Source organism: Danio rerio, chromosome 23, assembly GCF_049306965.1.
Source record: "Danio rerio strain Tuebingen ecotype United States chromosome 23, GRCz12tu, whole genome shotgun sequence".
Taxonomy (NCBI): domain Eukaryota; kingdom Metazoa; phylum Chordata; class Actinopteri; order Cypriniformes; family Danionidae; genus Danio; species Danio rerio.
In genome coordinates this window covers 35,110,176-35,134,860 of record NC_133198.1, presented here as the reverse complement: position 1 = coordinate 35,134,860, position 24,685 = coordinate 35,110,176, and the positions used below count along the sequence as shown (strand labels likewise).

At 34.5% G+C, this 24,685-nt stretch overlaps 1 protein-coding gene across 2 annotated transcripts in view; it reads left to right on the top strand.

Annotated features, from left to right (window-relative positions):
* nr4a1 (nuclear receptor subfamily 4, group A, member 1) overlaps window positions 1–24,685 on the top strand; it is a 43,756-nt gene that overhangs the window by 3,181 nt on the left and 15,890 nt on the right. For both annotated transcript variants that reach the window (XM_073938252.1, XM_073938251.1), the window contains one exon: window positions 39–153. In XM_073938252.1, coding sequence (XP_073794353.1) covers window positions 63–153 — 91 coding nt within the window. In that variant the 5' untranslated portion in view covers window positions 39–62. The remainder of the gene's footprint in view (window positions 1–38; window positions 154–24,685) is intronic.

Here is a 24,685-nt window from a genome sequence, read left to right as displayed (position 1 = left end):
AATATTAATTTTGTTTTGCCTGCAAATGTTTTTTTCAGCTTTCAAAGTGCATTTTGCATTCGATGGATCACAGAGAACTTCAGTTTCAGATGAAAATCTTCTTTATTGTCCTGCTGAAGAAAAGATCTCGCCTACGTCTCAGATGGCCTGAGGGTGAGTAAATGAATAGCATATTTGGATTTTTGGTTTAACTATCAATATGATAGAGACGCAGCAGCTATCAGTCAAATGTCTTTGCTGGGAAAAGTGCAAAATGATATTTTATCAGCGTGTGTATTTGTTGCGGGTTGCTAAGGAAGTTGAATATGTTGATGTACAGTATGTGGTGTCTTGGCATGATCACGAGTGTGTGTGTGTGTGTGTGTGTGTGTGTGTGTGTGTGTGTGTGTGTGTGTGTGTGTGTGTGTGTGTGTGTGTGTGTGTGTGTGTGTGTGTGTGTGTGTGTGTGTGCGTGTGTGTGTGCGCATAATATATATATAGAGAGAAAGAGAGATATTCGAGTCACATGTGCAGGCAGGATGTGGCTGAGAGATTGTGCAGGAAATGCATCACAATGCAGTGCTGGCTGATGAAAAAAAGACTGAAGTCTTTCCAGAGAAAGAAAAGTTTTTGTGTTATCTTTTAGTCCCATTTGAAGGGGATTCACAGGACAGTGTTTACATAATGCTTCGACATAAAAATCAGAGCAAAACTTCTTTTCCACCTGAAAAGTTCCCCAGGTTATAAGATGTTACATAAATTCTCTTCCCCAATAATTCCCAACAGTGTCATTGTTTCATCTGTTTATTTCACTGAAACTGAACTACTGGCAAAAAGTTTGGCTTCAGGAAGATTTTTAGGTGTTTTTAAAAGAAGCTTATTCTTGTTGCCAAGGCTGTGTTTATTTGATCAACAATACAGTGCAAAAATGTGAAATATTATTTGTAATTTGAAGGTTCATATTATATGTAGTTTAAATTTGTAATTATTCCTGTGATTTTATAGCTGAATATTCAGCATCATTACTCCAGCCTTCAGTGTAACATTAGTTTGATGCTCCATTTGAGTATTAGTAGACTGTCTGCCTAATATCTGTTGATATGCCCCTTCAACAGACATTTAACTGACTATAAGAAGCTTTGCAAGTACATGTCAACTTACACTAACCCTAACCCCAACCTAACAATTTACTTATGATCTAATGAGAATTAGTTGGAATGTAGATGCAATGCAACTCAAATTCAACAGACGGACATTCAAAATAAAGTGTGACAGAAGTTTTTGTTTTAAAACAGTTAGTTGTAGTTATACTATGTACAAGTTACCAAGTTAGAATACCATGACAGCCTGGCTTTTGAACTTGTTGCTGGTAACAGTCTGGATGTTCCTTTTGTTTTTTGGTCTGGAGTCCACGTCCATTTATTTCCAAAATATATTGGAAATACTGATTCATCTGACCACAGTACATGTTTCCACTGTGTGTTGCAAGAACCTAAATTGAAATATGTTTATTTTGGAGAAAAAAAAAACTAAACGATAATAATCTTGAGGAACACGTTAAATGATGTTTGTTGTATTGTCTGCAACGAAAATTTAGAAATCACTACTTTTTTTATTTGCGTTTTCCTTACTGCCCCAAATTTTTCTGATTTAGGCTTGTATAATGTTAATTTATTTTGACTATTTTGAAAATCAAAATCACATACATTTGTTCCAACTTCTAGGCAAAGACATCATTCATGTGATTTTACACTCATCACTTGTATTATTTTGCTTGTATAAATGTGAGACAAAACTCATATCCCACTCATAAACTCAAATCAATATTATAGCTTGAATTTTAAAATTCCCAAAAGTGCATTTTGCAGGTTATATCCTGCAGTGAGTTGTCGGCCTGAATCATGTTTGTCACAATCAACTGCATAAACACATTGACCTGTAAAGGTGTTGTTGAAGGCATCTGTCATGCCTGAGGACTCTTTTCTAACTTCTATCCAAGTTCTGCACCGGCTCACTCTTTCCATTCACACACACTGACGGTGTACGTCTAGCTTATTGCCTGGTTGAGACAATATTCCCTCTGTCTACAGGATTTAATATGACTTTGCCTGCAGAAGCAGGTGAGTAAATAATGGCCTCGTATCAAGTGAACGCTTTCAAAACAAGCATATGTGCTTTGCCAAATGAGAATGGAGCATTTCTGTTTTGATTTATTAGATAATAATGTAGTTTCTGATCATTTGTATCTTAAATCCTTGAAAGTTTTTAATATTTAGATTTTTAAAAAAAGATGTTGTTTTCTCTTCTAGTTGCCGTTATCAGTCTCACACATTTTTTTCCTTTTTCTGAAAGTCTTGATAACACCATCATGGAGTTTTACCGTTTTTATTTCAGCACATAGGATTGTAAAAAAATAATTAGTTGTGCTCTCCCATTCACTGTTGTCTAAGTTCACCCAACTATGATGACTTCTGCTGCTGAGAAACCCGGAAATGTGAAAAGGGTCCATTCACATTACAAGATGTATTCAGTTGTACTGTACATGCATTTGAGTGCCTCAGGCTGTAACAGGTCTGTTAATGTTTGTTGATGAACGTTGCTATTTCCTTATACCTCATCCGCCTTAATTTTTCCTCTTAGGATAGTGAAGGCTCAGCCTGACTATAACTCGTTGTGTGTGTGTACGTGTGTGTGTGTGCGTGCGTGCGTGCAGAAATCTAGAAAGATCTGGAGTTATCACTTTAGCAGGAGAGTTAAAAGCATCCTTCAAACAAGACATTAAACTACACATTAAACCCTCTGGCTGTAAGCCAATACTCTTAGGAGGATTGTGTGCAGTGTTGGGTGTAACGCATTACAAGTAATATGAGTTACATAATAATATTACTTTTCTAAGTAACGAGTAAAGTAATGCATTACTTTAAAAAAAAAAGTAATAATATTTGAGTAACTTTTTTTAAAAATGTAGCACAAGTTACTGTTTAGTTTTATTTATTAGCTTTTAAAAGCAAAAAACTGAATTAAAACTAAAGTAGTCACAATGAATCAGGCAGTCAATGAGAGAATGTGTTTAGACGAATAGTACAAAAGCAGCAAACACATTCTTTAAACTTTTAATAATCTGTATATACGGCATGTAGAGCTCTGGGGTTGGTTGTTTTTCAAATAACATTATCCTCTATTATATCTTTTAAAGGTTAATAAAGGTTATATCTTGTGTTGTTAATTGCAGAGCTCCTCTATTAAAACAACGAAAGAAAAAAAAAAACTTCTGAAAGAGATCAAGCCTCAGACAGGTAATAAAAAGTTATGCAAAAGTAACGTGATGCATTACTTACCATAAAATAGTTTTACATTTTTAATAAGTTTTTTAAGTGATTTTATTTTTAAACTTGCTGTACATTTCAGTGTTCATTTTAGTTTCTTTCATTAAATGCTTGTTTTTTTTTAATTTCTTTAATTAAATGCTTGGTTTTGTTTTTATCTTTATTAAATTATTTATTTCATTTTTAGTTTTAATTTTAGTTTTAGTAATTCTAGTTTAGAAGAGTTCACAGAACCTGTCCAGTGTTGACCAGAGCAAATTGTAGTATTTGAACAGCTTATTTTAACCCTATGGCAAATTTCTTAGTAATTAGAATAATTATTCGAACAAACATTGAATCCAAAACCATACAAATGCAACAGCTGAATTCAGAAAATCATCTTCATATTAAAGATCAGACGATATAAACAGTTAAACATGACTAGTTAACTTTTTTTTTTTTTTTTTGGCAAATGAAGAAAATTTAGAGCAAATTTTTTGAAAAGACCTAATCTCTTGCTTGACTGATGTGTTTGGCTGTAAAAACGCATCTACTGCTGTTTCTCTAAATAGTCATAGGTCAGATTTTCCCCCACAGAATGAGTGCTAATGAACTCTGAAAACTGCTATTTATTTTTGCTAATTATTTTATTTCAGTTGCTCTTAGTAGTTTTGTTTAGTTTTAGATTTAAATTTATGGTGATTTGTTTTATTTCAGCTAAAAACAAATGTATTGACCTATAGTTTTAGTTTTTACTTACTAAAATAACCTTGGTGGTGTGTGTGTGTGCCCGCATGTAGATTTTTGAAACCAGGATATGGAGGCCGTTGTTGGGAAGACTGATATGCTCTAAATTGCACTCCATCCTGTATTTGGGCCACAGACTTAGTTCCTCATTTTCGGTGGTTTTATGATGACAGAACTTCTCTGCTAGTGGTTATCAGCCTAGACGTCCGTTCTGGTGCGCTTGCCAGCTGCCCACTATTACAACCGTTTTTCCTCTCATCTTCTGACTAATGTTTGTCTGGTGCTGTTAAATCAGTGTGCACCTGGATATTTAGTTTGTTATTTGCCAACGTAATTTCAAGGTCTATTTGCATGACAGCTTTTGAGACGGGAAAGCAATCTGAACAGTAGTTACTGTATGTAATAATAAGAATATTAAGCTGGTCTGTTTTGTGGAAACAAAAATGTGTCATTGCTTGCAGATTAAAATAAAATGGAATTTTACGATTCATAAAGCTTTTTATAGTAAGTCTCAAGAGCAAGGCAGGAAGGGAAAATCAAGTTGTTGCAGGAAGCTGCTGAGGACATTCGCCATGAGCAGCTATGATAAGTGGGTAATTGAAGGTCACAGAAAACACACAGAAATTACTTCTTCAAATGCATAAAATGTTTGAGGGTTTTTTCTGGAGCTAGAGGTCACTTCACAAAATAAAAAAGAGAAGTGATGAATACTGCTGTTCCATGAATAATGTCGGTGTCACAGGTTGCCATTTTTTGAGGGATGAACGGTGTGATGAAAATGTTTGCTGTGAATTGTCATGCACACATTTTATACAATCTGCTTAAATTAAAGTGATAGTTATGAAATCAAAGGAAGCTATACAATATTGTATTTGTGCATACACATTAGATTAGTCAGTACTGAAGCTAAATCTAGAGCTTATCTTACAAAATGTCTTATGATAACGGTCCAAAAACTAGAACACAAATTTATATGTTGTAGAAAATTTAATTGTATTATCTTTCAATTTCTAGAGAAGCTTGGTGGCTAAAATATTACTTTAATTAATATATTTGTTTGATAAATCTGTTTTGTTTAAATGCACCAAAATACACTGCCTATATTCACTGTGGAATGAATAAAAAATATTCATTGTCAAAATTGGGTGTACACAGTTATGCTGAGCACTATGCCAAAACATTCAATACTAGATTTCTCCAGCTAAAAGCAAGCTATTTTAAATAGTATTTCAATATTTCTGAATGTACCTTATTAGCACTGTCAAATGCAGAAAGTATTCGTATTCACTGCATCAGTGTATTTACCTAAACATGTGCTATAAAACCTGTCTTTCGTTAATTAGTTAAAGGTAAAAAGTGTCATCCATGCTGTTGAGAGTTGTACTTTGATTTCCCAGGGGGTTGTGGCTGGAAGGGTTGTGTAAAACATCAGTTGGCAGTTCATTCGGCTGGGGCAACCCCTGATAAATAAGGGACTAAGCCAAAGGCAAATAAATAAATGCATGTCACATATGAATATGTAAATATGTGCACTGCATGCTTTTCACTTTATGACAAAATAAATGCATATAGCGGTGAGAAAACAGCAGTTAAGAAAGCATCTAATTATATTGATGTGGATGTTTGCATACAATCTGCAAGTCACTGGCATCAGGTCAACTGATTTTTATAATTTTATAATGAATGTAATGTATGTCTGAGATTCTAGAGTAGATAAGTTTAGCATGAAACTTTTGAATTGCTTCGGTTTCAATCTAAATGTAGAAAGGACCAGTCCGTATATGACCAGAGATGTCGTCAAATCAGGCACTTACTCAGACTTACTCATCATGTTCATTATTGGAAGGGGATGATATGATTAAAAAAAATAGAATTAGAATATTAGATGTGTATTAGATGAATATTAGATTATTAGATGTAGATTATTAGAATGTTTTGCTTTAAATGATAATTTATGCAACACTCATACTAAGATAACATTTTACATTACATTTTTTCTTGAATCATATTGATAGATTTTTATAAAACTAATAATATTAGTGTGTATTTGTATATTGTTTGTTTATTTTTTTAAACGTGTATAGTTTTGCTAAATAGTTGTGTAAAATTATCTGAAATTATATTTGCATTATAATGAATTGTACATTTAATTTGTTTGCCATAAACACAGCTTGTGATGCTGACATGTCATTAGACAACAAACAAACTAATAAATAAATAAATAATTAATTTTGAATTGAAAAAGTCTACAGGCTCTTATAAACAACTAAAAATGCAAGGAAAGTCTTTTATTGTTGTTTGTAGTACAAAATCTAATATTGAAAATAAAGAAATTAACTCTGGCTTGTCATAGCATATGCTGTACTCTATGATTATTTAAAAGGCTTCTTTTGTCCTCCCTTGTAAATCACTTTGCATTAAAGCATCTGCTAATTGAGTAAAATTTTGCACATTGTCTATGTAAGTGAGTTGGACAATTCAGAAAAGGCTGAAAGGCTCGGGCAGTTGCATTGCACCTATAGAAACTTTGACTTTCATCAAAAAATTTAAATGCCTTAAAATCCATATTTAATCCATATTAATTGACACACTAGTTGATATCGCACATAATCAAGGGTTTATTTTGATCACTCTGCATTGTCCATTTTGTTTATTGTCTCTGATAGATCAAACATGGTCAGGTGGAGATCAGAGAATAGACACAGTGCACATGCACACGTCTGATTGTGCCTTATGAGTTGTAGTGTCTCCACTTGGTAATTGAAAGAAGTGAATGCATGCATTAATAAAAGCTTTCCATATCAGCTCTCCAGGAAATGTCTTTGCAGTAACTGCTCAATTTAAATGCATAATATGACTTTTTATGCTTTGTTGTAACAACTACCGTTGTCAAAAAACAGTAGAAGTGGAACATATTGTCCAGCCAGGTCTCACTTACTGAATGTTGTTTGTGTGTGTTTTAACAGCTTGGCTTTGCTAGTCTATTCTGTAACTCTGAGCATGTTTATCAGGAGGTCGGATGTTGATTCATCAAGGTTTTCCAAGAGGGCCTTGCCATCCTGACGCTCCAGGAGCAAGAGGAAAAGAGCTGAAAGCGTGGAACTTGGAGATCCTGTATGTCGTTCCCTTGTGTTTCCCAGTGTAAATTCCAGATAAAATAGGTCATCTTGACCAGCTGCCTCTAATCACACTGCTCTCTCTCTTACTGAACCATCAGTGTCGCTTCCAATCTTAACAAACAAACGTCTCAATCAGCCAATCAGAAACACTGTACTTTTAAATTTTCCATTTAAAAAAAATCTATTGTTTTTTCAGTGTTTAGGGGGAAATTTCTGTTCTCTCAGCACAGTGGCCACATTTACTAAACTGAATAAATGTGTGTGACTACTGAGTGTAAATTGAGGTACAATGAAGTAAAAGGCATCATTCTGTGCAAGATTATTATTATATTATTAATTAGTTAATACCAGGGGTATAAATTTTGTCTAGCCTATATGTGTTTTTTTTCCACTCTCAAAGAAGCAATATACACTCACTGGCCACTTTATTAGGTACATCTTACTAGAACTGGGTTTTGCCTTAGGAACTGATTTAATCCTTTGTGATTTTTCCTTTGTGATCACATTCAATATGCAAATCTCCCATTCAACCACCACATCCCAAAGGTGCTCTATTGGATTGAAATGTAGTGACCGTGGAGGCCATTTGAGTACAATGAATTTATTGTCATGATCAAGAAACAAGTCTGAGATAATTCATGCTTTATGACATGGTGCATTATCCTGCTGGATGTAGCCATCAGAAGATGGGTACACCGTGGTCATAAAGGGATGGACATGGTCAGTAACAATACTCAGGCTGTGGCGTTGACACGATGCTCAATTAGTACTAATATGCCTAAAGTGTGTCAAGAAAATATCCCCCACACCATTACACCACCATCACCACCAGCAGCCTGAACTGTTGATACAAGGCTGGATGGATTCATGCTTTCATGTTGTTGATGCCAAATTCGGACCATATCATCCAAATGTCGCAGCAGAAATCGAGATTCATCACACCAGGCAACGTTTTTACAATCTTCTATTGTCCAATTTTGGTGAACTTGTGAGACTTTTAGCCTCAGTTTCCTGTTCTTATCTGCTATGATTGGCACTTCTGCACTTCTGCTACTTTAGCCCATCCGCCTCAAGGTTCGACATGCTCTTCTGCATACCTGAATGGTTATTTGAGTTACTGCTGCCTTTCTATCAGCTAGAACCAGTCTGGCCGCTCTCCTCTGATCTCTGGCATCAACAAGGCATTTGTGCCCACAAAACGGCAGCTCACTGGATATTTTCTCTTTTTGGACCATTCTCTGTAAACCCTAGAGATGGTTTAGCGTGAAAATCCTATTAAATCAGTAGTTTCTAAAATACTCAGAACAGCCCATCTGGCACCAACAACCATGCCACTTAAATCACATTTCTTCCCCATTCTGATGCTCACTTTGAACTGCAGCAGATCGAATTGACCATGGCTGGGTCCAAAACCGCCTACTACTCAGTAGGTACTGCATTTGAATTTAAACGTACTACTCGGCCATTAGAAAAGTACGTTCTGTACAGTATGAATGTGAAAAATATGAATGGAATTCGGACCTACTACATTCGCCATTTTGCCATGGTCATGTGACCTACCTTTGTCAGTTGTGTCACTTTATTCCCATTCATGAATTCTCTCGCAGAGCATCATGGGATAGCGCCGCATGCATGGGATGCGCACTTCAGAATCTCGCTGGAAGTAGTAAGTCATCTGGGTTCTTTTTGCATACTGATTTTTGAATTCTATGAATTCAGACATACAACTCGTCTCGCATACTGATTTTAGCATACTCTATAGTATGGAAGTATCCCGTTTCGTACGCATCACATGTCTACATAATTAAATCCATTGAACTGCTGCCATGTGATTGGCTGATTAGAAATTAGTGTTAACGAGCAGTTGCACAGGTGTGCCTAATAAAGTAGCCGGTGAGTGTATATTGACTTGCATTTAATGAATTGCCAAGAACCATTGGTTTCAGCTAAAAATAAGTTTCACAAACTAATTTCAAGAGGAGCATGTGATCTGATTGATCGCGGCTGGTCTCTCATCTGTAAACATTAGTAAGCCAATCAGATTATTCCAAACTCACTATAAATAGCCTGTCTAGCATTGCTCCCTCATCTTTTTTTTTTTTTTTGAAGAATCCCCCCATCCACCCCATCTCCCCCTTCTCCTCTTTTACTAGGGGGAGCTCTCGAGAATTACCTGATCATGCTCACTGACCAGGGAAGAGCCCTGGGCTTAATTACCTCCACCCTGAGTTTTCTCGCAAGACAGCATGCCAAACCTGCTATTATTATCAAGCAATATCTACTGTAAGTGTGAACTCTTGAATTGAATGTTCTATTAATTGAAATAAAGACTTGGGTGGCCTTGGAGTAAATAAACGCTGCAATTAGACTCTGGTGTGAGTTATCGGGATAATTATAAAGAGCAAGAGCATAAAGTCATATAAGGAAAAAATCTCAAATGAAATGATAAGAAAGTCAGAAATATTCCCCTGTAATGACACAAGTGAAACGTCTCTAAAATCCCCGTTCATGTCACTGCTGCTGTGTTAGTCACATAACAGTATTAATCAAAGTAAGAGATATTAAATCATACTGTTAAACATGATGGTGAATTTAAAAAAAAAACAATGACGACAATGAAAGGATAGACAGATTCAAGTGGCAGCTGTCACGTTATTGTCACGTAGGCGTCAGGTTCTCTGTCTGGAGCAAGAGGAAGTTCTGTGGTTTCTGATTGGTTGCCACAAGTTTTCCGTTTGCTTAAAGATCTCCATGATCTCTTCAGCCATGCAGCCTGATTTAGACATCGCGCGGTTTGTCACCTCAGAGTAGGTTAGTTACATCAGAACGAACAGGACATGATGTTTCATTTTCTTTCTTTTTTAATCTTGATGCCTGAGGGAACATTTCTGAGTTCAGAGAGCTTGTCACTTTAATTATAGATGAAAATAATTCGCTTACGAAACACACAAGAGGTTGAATAAGGTCTTCATTCTACTATTAAAACCCAGTTGGCATCAGCAAGACAGCGTGAATCAAGGAAACTGTGAGACAGTATTTCTCTTGTGCTTCTTCTGTGAGCTGTACCTTGGAGCAGCAACATAAGAGTGTTGGACGATGCAAAAAAACACAAGGATAAATGAAAATGACTGCTTGAATCTGCATGAATGAGTCATAGATGGCGTTGGTCCTGGGTTTGGAGTGAAATCAGACGCAGCACTGGAGGTGTTGGCTGAAGCTGTGTTCCTCTTAGCACTTGCTGCCTCTCCTTTTCCTGGCGGAGGCCTGAGCTTGAGCTTCAGCACAGCTTCCTGACTGTTTTCCTGTTCAGATCTGGGAATGCAAACAACGTGCACCTCCACCCTCCACATTCTCAAGTTCATAGTGACACCCAGTGTCCCGAATGTAAAGTTAAACGAAGTGTGAAAGATTAGCATAGGGCAAATGTAAATATAAAACTTCTTTCAGGGGAAAATGATTGTTGCCATTGTTCATGGGGTAATTTCTGGTGTTTAGAGTAATTTTAGTACATTTCTGGTGTTTGTAATAATTGTTTCAGTCATAAACGTCTTCAGAACATTTACAGGTGATATTCTGGCCCACCAAAATGGCTCTCTCATAAATGTGAGTCTGTTTTTTTATTATTACTTTGTCTTTCAGAAGGAATCATATGTTCGATCACAAAAGCAATTTCATGTGCATTCATGCTGGAAGTATGTAACATATATGGGTAACACTTTACAATAAGGTAGTATTAGTAAGTCAATGTGTTACAAACAATGAACAATACATTCATTATAGTATTTGTTCATGTTAATTAACATTACTTGATGAAAATAGTTCATGGTTAGTTCAGGTTAACTTGCAGTGCTTTAAACAAGCATGAATTTAAATTTAAATGAGTCATTGGAGTAAATGTTGAACTATGATTAATACATATTGTACAAGTATTGGTCATAGTATTGAATCTTTATTGTAAAGTGTGACCTATATATCAACCATTGGCCCTATTAAAATGTGGAAATTAGCAAAGCCGGTCAACAATGTTGCTTTTTGTTGGAAGGTCTAAATGATTCTGATTCCCAAATACGTCACAACTTTGAAGAAATCTTCAAGTTTAACCTTTGAATAATACTCAGTATGATTTGAGTCTAAAAGTTCTTGTCTGTTTTGTGTCTCTCACACAAAGCTGATTGTTTCAGTGTGCGCATGAACTCAGAAAGAGCTCTTTTGATTGTGCCCACTCTCACATTCTCTGGGTTGGTGAACTGCCCACTCTCTCAAACATGTTTAAAGCAGCTCTGACTGCAGTGTGAGATTTCATTCCCATTTCTGACTTTTCCCACATGACTTTAACGATTCCTTAAGGACAATAATAAAAAAAAAACGTCCTTTGATTAAGAACATGTAAAGCATCTCTGAGTTATAATTAAATTCAAATTGACACTTTTTTTTAAGCAGACATTATGCATTTTTATAAGATTCCATTGTTTATTAGTAATGATCTGTCCATGCACATCACTTTCATGATCAATTTAATAAATAATAATTCTTACCACTACTACTTTTTTCTTATTTAACAGAAGTAAAGATTTAAAATATGTAAAAAAAAAACTATATATACTATATATATATATATATATATATATATATATATATATATATATATATATATATATATATATATATATATATATATATATATATTTATTCATTTTCCTTCCAGCTGCATATATACATATATACATATATATATATATATATATATATATATATATATATATATATATATATATATATATATATATATATATATATATATATATATATATTTATATTTATATTTATTTATATATATATATATATATATATATATATATATATATATATATWTATATATATATATATATATATATATATATATATATATATATATATATATATATATTTATATATATATATATATATTTATATATATATATATATATATATATATATTTATATATATATATATATATATATATATATATATATATATATATATATATATATATATATATTTATATATATATATATATATATTTATATATATATACATATATATATATATTTATATATATATATATATATATAAATATATATATATATATATATATATATATATATAAATATATATATATATATATATATATATATATATAAATATAAATATATATATATATATATATAAATATATATATATATATATATATATATATATATATATATATATATATATTTATATATAAATATATATATATATATATATATATATATATATATATATATATATATATATATATATATATATATATATATATATATATATATATATATATAAATATATATATATATATATATATATATATATAGTTGAAGTCAGAATTATTAGCCCTCCTGTTTATTTTTTCCCCAATTTCTGTTTAATGGAGAGAAGATTTTTTCAACACATTTCTAAACATAATAGTTTTAATAACTCATTTCTAATGTTTTATTTTATCTTTGTCATGATGACAGCACATAATATTTGACTAGACGTTTTTCAAGACATTTCGATACAGTTTAAAGTGACATTTAAAGGCTTAACTAGGTTAATTGGGTTAACAAGGCAGGTTTGGGTAATTAGGCAAGTTATTGTATAATGATGGTTTGTTCTGTAGACTATCGAAAAAAAAGATTTGCCTATAGGGGCTAATTATTTTGACCTTAAAATGGTGTTTAAAAAAATAAAAACTGCTTTTATTCTTGCCAAAATAAAACAAATAAGACTTTCTCCAGAAGAAAAAATATTATCAGACATACTGTGAAAATTTCCCTGCTCTGTTAAACTTTTATGCCTGTTAGAAAAAACTCTGTTAGACTTTTATGCCTTCCAAATACTTCTAATACATACAATAATAACCTTTTTTGTGAATTTTGTTTTGTGTTTTTCTACTTAGTGGTGCTTTCCGTTTGGCCTTCCAGCATTTTATATTTCTCTGTTCAATATGATGAGAGTAAAACCAGCTCATGACAGTAATTTATGCGATTATAAGTGCTTTTCCCCAGATCTACATTGAACACTGTAAATATTTCTAACTCCACCTCTGTAGTCCAAGGATTCTGTTTTTTATGCTGAGTGTCATATTATTATAATTAAATACACATTATTTTAAAAATATTTATCAGGATATAACACATTTAAAGCAGTTGGAAGAATCTACCAGAATGTATTTATTTCATTTTCTTTTTCCCCACATTTAAATGTTTAACTTAAAACATTGTGAAATGTGAAGCAATCCCCCATACATGAAATGGCATAGAAGTGATGGCAGACAGCATTTTTAACTTGTGACTTGGGAAGTGGTTTAGTGTTTAGAGACTGCCCTCTACTGGATCAAATTCAGTTACAACTCGAGACTGGCAAGTCTGGCTAATACCATCAATTTTATTATAATGCAAACTTAAACAGATAGTTTATTCAGCCTTGACTTGTTCCAAACCAGTTTGACCACAAAAGAAGATATTTTGAAGAATGTTGGAAACCTGTAACCACTGATTTTCATAGTATGTTTTTCCTTACTTTGGAGGTCAGTGGCTAGTAGTGGCTACCAGTTTTCTTTTATGTTCAATACCACACAAAACTCAAACTGGTATTGAGCACTGAAGGGTGAGAAAATGATGACGAATCTTCATTTTTAGGTGAACTATATATTTAAAGTACAAATGAAATCAAAACTAACCATATGATTTTGTTAGCTTACACGTGTTGAAGATTTAACCTGTGCATGTCATTAAGGAAAATGAAATCAAATTAAAAAAATTGTTTGCCCCGTAATCTCAAATCTGAAAATGCACTTCCTCCTTGTTTTCAGTTACATTTTCAGAGTAGTATTTTTGAGGTTTTGAGGCATGGTTAACATGCTTACCCTTACTCCAACTCTTAGTTTTGACAACAAACAGAAATGGTGAGGAGGAGGTCTCTGTTAGGTTGTAATAACTCTCCCGAAACCCTTTTCTTGATCTTACTGAATGAAATGCTTACTTTATTACATCCATTCAGCTCGCAGCAGAAAAAACAAGCCACGCCCATTGTTTGCTCATATAATATTCCATTTCTCTAGAAACTACGTGACAATTAAAAAAAAAAACGGTTGCAGCCTCCAGTTCATTTGGATTTTAAGAAAGAGTACTGAACATTTTCCTTAACATTTAATTGAGTGTTTCGCGTAGAAAGATATGGTGAAAGTGTTGTGTGATCTCAGGGCGCATGTATGAAATCGCTGAAAACATCTGGAAAGTTCATCTAAAGATTCTCTCTGCAGTTTTCTGTTTGTGAACGCATCCATTGCAAGTCATGTTACAGCATGCTCGATATGTTTTTTTTTATAGTGTTTGTCCAGTTTCCAGCTGCTATCTTTCCACTCACACAGATCCAGGAGCGATGCTTAGGGAGTATTAGCACCAGTAGGAGGGTAACATGAGGACCGGTTCCTCTCGCGCAGCTTCACACAGCGGGACACCTGACCCTCTGCTGGCCTGAGCAGAAATTCAGCCCAGCTAAACAAACCAGTGTTTATGGGTAATTTAGCCACTTGAACAGAAGCCAACTAAGAGCCAAGCTCTTAACTCTTAGCACTATTCACACTTGGTGTACAAAGACTATCTTGCACATGTAGATGGAAAGGAAATTGAAGAAAATTCAAATTAGATCATTTATTTACTTTCAGGCAATCTAAAATATGGGGATCTTTTTCTACAGTAACTTTTAGTGCAGTTTTAAGCTTAACATAGTACTTATTGCTCCTAACAATACATTGAGGACTTATAAATATTATTCAGAGCTTAACTGTCCTGAGCGCATTCATGATGGTCTGAAGTGTGAGCTCTGGGTGAGTTATCTCTTTATCTCGACTCGAGAGATCATTTTGGAGCAGTGCATAAATATACACCTGCTCTATACATCTTTAAGCATTTAACATGAGGAGAAATAAACGAAAAGACGTCTGCTAATGCTCGAAAACACTGGTGGATATATATTATATAGTATATATTATATTGTTTGCCCTCAATTTGGCTCTTGTTTGTACACCAATCTTACATCAATTTAATTAAAAATACCAGTAATATTATGAAATATTATAACTGTTAAAATATTTTTTATTTTTAATGGTTATCCCTGATGACAAAGCTGAATTTCCAGCATTATTATTTTAGTGTCTTCATTTTTATTATTTTTATTTTTTGTTAATGAAACCATGATTAATTTGGACATGATTAATATTAAGAAAATTGATACAATTATTTGTTTCTTTAAATAGCAACAAAACCTTTTCTTGTTGTAATCATTTGTACATAATTTCCATTAAACATTAAACATAATTTCCTTAAGTTTCCTCTGGGTGCTCTGGTTTCCCCCACAAGTCCTTAGACATGTTAGACATGCTCTATGGGTGAATTGAATAAGCTAAATTTGCCATAGGGTATGTGTGTGTATGCAAGGGTGTTTCCTGGTGTTGGGTTGCAGCTTGAAGGGTATCCACTGCAGAAAACATATGCTGGATAAGTTGGTGGTTCATTCTGCTGTGGTGACCCCAGATTAATAAAGGGTCTAAGCCAAAAAGAAAATGAATGAATGAATTTCTCCAAATTATTTAGATGTTTTCTTTAGGTCATACAGGGTCTTAAAGTTTTAAAGGGCACCTATGATGAAAATCATCTGTTTGAACAGGACCCCCCTTTAACACATGGTTACAGCATCGTTAACGTTTCTGTAATAATCAACTTGACAGGACTTATCTTAAATCTTAAAAAAGGGGTTAAATAATGTCTTTAAAATGTCTTCAATTTCAAAAACACAATTTTAGTTCTTAAAAAATCTTAAATTTAATCAATTTTTCATTATCCATTAAAACAATCAAAAAATCCATCATAATGACATTTTTTGATTGCAAAGCCATGACACCGAATAATCATGCATTCTTCATTGTTGGTGTTTTTCCCTGTTGGGAAATCCCTTTAAATAGGCATGTGCAAAAATGTTTCTGGCTTTTATATGGAGTCCTATGGGGTAAAACAGCAGATTCTAGTGTGTGTGTGCTTAAACATACTTACTATGTTTACTAAGTTCTGAGAGCTGAGCTGCACATTTTTTATTTTCTCAAACATATCAAGGTAAGTGTGCAAATGTCTCTCTCTCTCACTCACACATACTTCATATAACCATATCATTTTTGTCCAGAAACTAAGGTATTTTTTCGCACTGCAACATTTTTTTTTACTATCAATAGAAAAAAAATTGTATAGGGAAAACCAGCAACATTGAAGAATGCAGTATTTGATGTCATAGATTTGCAATACAAAAAATATCACAATATAATAGAAGCCAATAGGGCAAAAACAGCCACAAATATAACAAAAGAGTAATCCATCAGCCCAGATTGTATTGTTGAAATTCTCAAAGCATTTACCCAAAATATCCATCAAAACCACATTTGTCACCAAAAATCATTCCATTTGCTGAAACATACAGAATGTTGTGGCCAAATTAAGACTCAAAATCTCCCCAGAGTGGATGAAAACATCCTCAACAGCACATAAGGGTTAATTGACAGTTTTGTCGAGTGCCATGCTTGGCTGTCGCAGTTATTATTTCTATTTCCGGGTGTAGATTGGTTCCTGCCACAAGGTTGTCCAGGAGCTTGAAAACTATCGTGTTTCGTCAAGGGCACACCGGTGTCTAATATGGTTATGAATTCACACCAACTCTGCTAAACCATGTGTTAAATGTCCACACGAATCAAGTGTCAAAGGCTTTGGAAAGACATGTTTCTCATTTCAGAGCAGTGTGACCTAGTATCAAGTTTGGGGATTCATGAGGTGTTAGCCGGCCTTCACTTGATGACTGACCAGTAATCACAGCACTGCTATTGACCTTATTCTAAAATGCGGAAGTGCGCCTGTTTTTGCGATTGTCCTAGAACTTCCGATTCAGTCGCCTATGGGAGAAATGACTAGGAATAATAAACGGCAGAAAACGGTCAAACTACTTGCTCTACAAACAAATGATTGCACGACTATACAGACCAAGTAGAAAAATATATTAAGAAAATATCAAATTGCAACAATTGTGGGTAATGCATTTTCCTTTTATTTCCTAGACATACAACAAATGCATATTTCACAGTAAACAATGCATTGTAAATGTAAAGTAATATACGTGTTCAAATGTGGTGTGGAACACTTGATTCTGTTACTAGTTATGTTGGTTTAAACTAGGGGTTCACAAACTTTTTAGCCTGTGACCCCTAAAATAACAATGAAAGTGACTCGCAACCCCCTAATTCCTCTGAGGTGGTCATAAATATGCAAACGTTGCTCATACAATAGGCCTACAGTATATAAACATGAGCATATTGACAACACAAAAAAGTGCAACAGTCCAACAACCTTATCATTTTATAGTCATTTATTAATTTGTTTCATTTAATATTAACTTCAGCTAAAGAGACTGGTGGACAATGTTTTGAGCACAAGTCTATTCTTGGTTTAATTTTTGAGGCCGCCAATCAGAGATCATTCTCAATATTCAGCTGTGGCCTGTATTTATTTTATGTATTTGATTGCCATTAAAGTGTCAAAGTTTCACCTGGCTGGTGCCATAAAATCAATCTGCTGCAGCTGACACTATTGCTGTGTTGTTAATCTAACATAAACCCAACCAATGCTATAAACAAATAATCATTTAAAGGCTGAAGGCTCTTTATTTGCATGTTGTTGTTTTTTACCTTTAAAAACTTCTAGTTATATTCTGTGGTTTATAGTTGAAATATAATCATTCTAATAGTTTAATAAATTAAAAGTAAGTTTAAAAAGTTAGACTTTTTAAAATCACCCCCGTCATTGTCGCACAACCCCACTTTAGAATCCACTGGTTTACACGACAGACAGAATTGACAGTGACAGAGTTAACATTTCCTACCATTTTAGCTCAAGATGCTAAGCTTTCTACAAGATACCACATGGTAACCATATTGGTTGCCAAATAATTATTCAACTATTGGTGTATTGTAAACAGTTTGTAAAGATTAATGAGAGTAGAATAAATGACCTGCTTCAATGCCTTTCAGAGTTTCTCATGAGTGGAAGTAAAATCAATAGGAGAATAGTCATATCATTTTTATTTATTTATTTTGAAATCTGTGCTTTATTGTTACACCTTTTAAACACTGATGTAACAGTTAAGCAGAACATAGGGACAGACATATATTTGGACAGACAAAATGTATTTAGTAAATAGATGTTTTGTGCAAATGTTTATTTTACGCAGTAGCATAATGTGAAGGAAAAAAGAATATTTACCAATCTTGGATGCTTATGTAATATTGTGGTTCTGTTTAAGGATGTGGTTTTGGCTGTAGAATGAGAGACTGTATACTGTGTGACATTTTTTTTGTTCATTTCTTTGTCTTGTGGGGAAAAGTACAGCAGGTCTGTAATGTAATTTGAATAACTGACAGGAGAAAGCCCTTTCTTCCTTGTCAAACTTTGCAGCGACCTGTGTTTCTGTCGACCCTCTTGCAAGAGCATAACATTATCTTTAAATATAATTGGACATGTTTGTTTCTTATTCAGTGATGGAATTTTAAAACTGCCACAACAATAAACACAAAACATATGAAAGCCTTTTCAAGTTGAACATATGATTCAGGATGCAGAGACATATACTGTATATATGTAAAATAGAAATCTTTAAGTTTATATTTTCAAGTCCAAATATTTCTAAATACACATCCAAACATTTTTAGAGATAAATTGAAATGTATTTTTTAATATTTATAACTGATGTATTACTTTTTGAAAAATAAACTGCCGTTTATCTCAGACACAAAATTATGTATAATGAAGGACACCACCAGCAGAGGGCGTGTGAGACCTATAATAAAACTACAGACTTGTATGAAGGTAGCTTGATGTGAAATCAAGTCATGCTCAAAATGTGCTAAAGAACCAGACTAATTCAAAACCTTCAGAAGTTTTTTTTTCCTCCAAATTCCAATATTTTGAATTTGATGGAACATTAATTAATTTTTTTAATAAGTGTTTGATATCCTAGTTAATCTCTAACATTGTCTACTTGTCACTTTCCCCCAACCCTAGCATCTGTGTGTCTCTTATGTCATCTTAGTAACGCATTGTCAGTCATTCTGCGTCTTCAGGCGAAACGGGGGGATTGATGGATCCGAGCCTCAGGATCTTGCGGTCCCTTGACGTACTCTCTGCTGTAATTTATGTAGTCTATATTTATATATGGCCTTCTATCTATTTACTGGAGCGCCAGGAGTGGAACTGGATAAGGTGAATGGTGACTTAAGCCCGCTGGAGGAATGCCTGAACTTTAGAAAGCACCGCTCTAGAGGCTCTGTGATTCCTGTACAATAATGGCAGTCCACATTTTTCATGAGTAGACACAATAATAATATAAACAAAAAAGGGCATCAAGATTATAGGGCTGAAACAAACGCTGTACGTGGTTTAGTATAATATAGTGCATGATATTATACCTACATTAAACTCCTTTACCTATATTGTGATTTTGTGTAAGGAGCAGACAATAATGTGAAGTTTTTTAGTGTGCTCTCAATCCAAGTGGGAAAGATGCAGCACATTATTTAATTAACTTTAGATTAATTTATTAGTTATTTAAAAATTGTTATTTATTTATAAATTATTGATTGGTGTATAATAGTAGAATAATTAATTGTCAACCCTGTTATTGTGATTTTTCAATAAGTGCATTAAAACACTGAAACTGGAGCATGCACGTGTGATATGACACTTTAAAACAGACGTCTTTGGCTCTCGTTCACCCTGCAAGCATTTGAGCTATTTTTCATTGGCAGATGAAGGTGCATTTTCTGTCACCTACTGGACAACACTGACATGAAATAAATTCCAGGCTTACAGACACAATACCAATCAGGTTTATTCTGCAATGCGGAAGTAAGCCATTTTCTGTGATTGTTTTAGAACTTCCGGTTTGAATGCTTATTGGGGAAATGACTAGGAATAGCAAATGGGAATTAACGGTCAAAGCACTTGCTCTAGAAACAATGAATGTGTTCATTCATTCATTTTCATGCGGCTTAGTCGGAGTTGTCACCTCAGTGGAATGAACCACCAACTATTCCAGCATATGTTTTACACAGTAGTTGCCTTTCCAGCCGCAACCCAGTACTGGGAAACAACCACACACTCTCACATTCACACTCATACACTACAGCTAATTTAGTTTATTCAGTTCACCTATAGTGCATGTCTTTGGACTGTGGGGCAACCGGAGAATATGCACGCCAACATGGGGAAAACATGCAAACTCCACACAGAAATGCTATCTGCCCCATCCTGGACCTGAACAAACTGAGCCACCGTGCTGCCAAGTGTGTTCATGACAACAAATAAAATAATATAAAAAGACAATGCCACTTTGCAACTTCAGTCTGCATAAAGAGCTGTTTATATGGCTAAAATCAATGCGAGTAAATGAGAACAGAAAAGAGAGGTCAGTAAAATGTCTGAATGGCCCAGATAATGATCCTTGAAACTACTTAGTAGATCACTATTGATAATTCTCTCCACTTTGCTGCTCTTTGAGTCATTAGGCAGCAGCACCCTCTGTGTAAAATAAAAAGGCATTTTCTAACACATGGCTCAATTAGTCAACTAGTTGTATCCAAAAGTCTTCATGGTTAACTCCTTTACTCACTAGTCCACTTTAAGTCATTTATTTTTTGAAAAGAGTAGTAACTAACTAAAAATGAAAACTTTTTAAATGCATTTTAATTATACATTCACAAAACAACAGTGTTTTGTGGGTCTGAAGAGAAGAGCTATCCTGAGTGCATCAGCTGGTCACAGAAGTACTTCAGGGATCTGTTCTGGATCCCCTTCTACTTTCTACATACCCTCCATCACTGGAAACCATCATCCAATTGCATGATTTCTCTTATCATTGTTATGACAATGACACACAGCTTTATCTTTCATTTCATCCAGATGAAGGATCAAGATCAAGCATCTCAAACTGCCTGGAGGATATCTCAAATTGGATGAAAGACCATCACTGATAGCTTAATCTGGCAAAAACAGAACAGAATTTCTCATCTTCCCTGCAACTCCAAACGTTCAACACCACTTCTCAATCCAACTAGAATTATCTATCACGCCATGTTATTCACTAAGGAATCTTGGGGTAATTCTGGATGATCAGATGTTCCTCAAGGAGCACATTGCTAACACAGCTCAATCATGCAGGTTTGCGCTTTAAAACATAAAAATAAATAAATAAATCAGACACTTCAGATCATCCTGCACAACTTTTAGTCCAAACTCTTTTAGTCTAGCTGGATTCTCATCTTGCACCCTTAAATCTCTACAGTTGATCCAGAATGCTGCAGCTCGCCTGGTCTCTAATGAGCCCAATCAACACCTCTCTTTATCTCTCTGCATTGGTTATCGATCGAACTTCAGATCATTGATTGCGTTGCTTACAAAACGACCACTGGTATTGCACGCTCTTACCTTACCTGCTCCTCAAGGTCTAGATTCCCTCCAGGAGCCTCCAATAAGTGAGTACCGCTTGTGGTACCTTCGCAAATAGGCTATAATTCACTTTATAAAACCTTTATATCCAATGTTCCTCGCTGATTGAATGATCCTCCCATTCCCACACTGACTGCTGATTCACTAGCATCTTTCAATTGACAATGAAAAAATGAAAAACTGGTGACAATGAAAAACCCATCTCTTAGACAATAACCTTAACCCAGAGGTGGGCAAACTACAGCCCGCTAAACACTTTCATCCGGCCCGCAAGGGAGTTTTTATAATGCAGCATCTGAGTAACGGTTCGGTTTCAGAATTAGTAAGTTGATGTAATACAAGTGAACGCTATTTGATGGCAGTATTGCACACTGTGCAACCAGTAGAATTAGAACACACTCTCGAATATTAAAATGCACTCGACCGTCAATGACTGAAAATAAGTCAGGCAAAAAAAGAAAAGAAAAATTGACTCAATGTCATGTGTTTAAGGAAGAATGGACAACAATATACTTCTTCACCAATATCGGACAGAAAGCGGTATGTCTAATATGCCAAGAAAGTATTGCTGTTTTTAAAGACCACAGCCTAAGGGGCCGATCACACCGCCGCGCATTTACGTTCCAAAAACATGAGGTGCACCGCACTGCCTTTTTGTTGACAAGAAAAAAAGAAGCTTGGTGCGCTTTTTTTTATGTCCCTTGGCAACGACTGAATCAGCTCGGTATTTTGCCAGAGGGTTGCTGTTGATGTTAATATAACTTTATTTTAGGCTCATTGTTCACATTAACACACTCTGATAACATGACTTTAAATAACAAAGACTTTTTCCATTTTATCTCATAGTTTTAAAATGATTGATATGAGCATATTAATAAAAGCTCAAATGAGATTGTTGTGAATTTGACTCAAATTAAATAATAAATGCTGGTTAAATGTGTTGATTTTTGTCATAAAATATAGTTTCCATGCTTACATCTACTTTAAAAAGGTCTTTTATCAAAGGTTTGTGGTTTTATCAAGTTTTATGATGATTAATCTGTAAATTCTAAAAGCGGCGCAAAATAGATTATTGTAAATTTGACTGAATAGTAAACTTTAAGAATTATTTTTAATGTGTTAATATGAGATTTAATATGAGTGTTAATATGAGACAATATCTTTTCTATTCTCCACTGTAAAAATTATTGTATTATTATTATTATTATTATTATATTTTATAAGGGATTATTTTATTGTTTTATGATGATTGATAAGTAAATATAAACAGCAGTGCAAATTAATTTGACATGTAAAATTGACTCTATAATAACTATTAAAAAAAATCTGTTTTGTGTTAATGTGACATGTTCCTGTCCAATATTACATGTCCCATGCATATCGCCACTATAAATAAAAGTTATTTTTGAAGGATTGTGTCCCTTCACTTGGTTTGCAAAACTTGATGTGGCCCTCGGGTCTAAAAAGTTTGCCCACCACTGCCTTAACCCCTTTATACAAAACCATGAACCCCCTCTGGCATCCCCCCCTTCGTGGCTGATACACCACAGAATAATTAGGTTAGAGAGTATAATAAAAATGATTTGATTCTCAATCAAACATGTCAGGTGTAATAAAGTGTGAAGAACAGAAAGTGGATTGTTTAACAGCTAAATTGCCCCAATTAACAACATAACATCCTATAGGGCACAGGTGTCAAACTCAATTCCTGGGGGGCCACAGCTCTGCACAGTTTAACTCTAATCCTAGTTAAACACACCTGATCAAACTAATTGAGTCCTTTAGGCTTGTTTGAAACCTGCAGGTGTGTTGAAGCAGGGTTGCAGCCCTCCGGGAACTGAGTTTGACACCCCTGCTATTGCGGATTTTTTTTGGAGGAAAATGAGCAAGACTCTTCTGAGATAAATCTGGGGGAAAATTACAGTAGTAATCAGGAGTACAGTACATCCCGATGTTCCTAGTTCACACTACATGACTTTAAATATTGGCAGATGGTCCAATCCCCAAACACACAGTAAATAAAATGTTTAGGATACAGCCATCAGAAAGATGAACACAATTGGCTGCTTGTGTGATGATGACATCACTGACAAAGTGTTCAAAGGAGTGTTTAAAACAATCGTCAATCAGCTGAGGTATCATCGCTCATATATCTTTACGGTTCATCTGATAGTTGTGGCTTTAACATACTCTTGCATCTGTGTAAATGCAGGGTGGAGTGAGTGCATCGATGATCATTCTGGCCAATCACAGACATTTCTGTTGAGCTCCTGAACAAAGTTCACAACTTGCTCTCATTGGCTGCAACTCGTCACTACATCTGACCATACGTGTAATTGAGTTGGCCAACTGGTCTGGAATATTTAGCATGCTGAATATTGGATTTTCATCTTCGAGGTGTCGCCAATGCGTCAGTGAGCCTCTTTGATGCATTATTCAGTAGTATGCACAGATTTTCCCCAATCACAGCCCATTCTGTCGGCAAACTCAGACTCAAATCAGGCTTAAAATCCTTTAGTGTGAACTAGGCATTACGAGTTGACAGATCATAACAAGGACTACTGGTGCGTACAAGTCACATTCAGTGGCACAAGATGGCGTTGTACCTACGTTTGTTAAATTACAAGAAAACACAGCAGGGTTTAACCCTGCTTATGAAACATGAAGAGCAAAGAATTTGCATCAGATGTGTTTTGCCCACTGAGATTTATCCCACATGACTTGAACGCATCATTACAAGAAATACTTGAAACCTCCAGGCTAATGTTTTGAGGCGAGTTGGAGCTGAAGTCTACAGGACACCGGCTCTCCAGGACCAAGTTTGGTGACCCTTAGTTTTGTTGTTGCCTGCTTTTAAAAAAACCTCAAACATTGAGGAAAGATCTTGGCTTATTTGTGGAGATGACTTGCATCCATGTTTTTATAGCCAATGCTTAG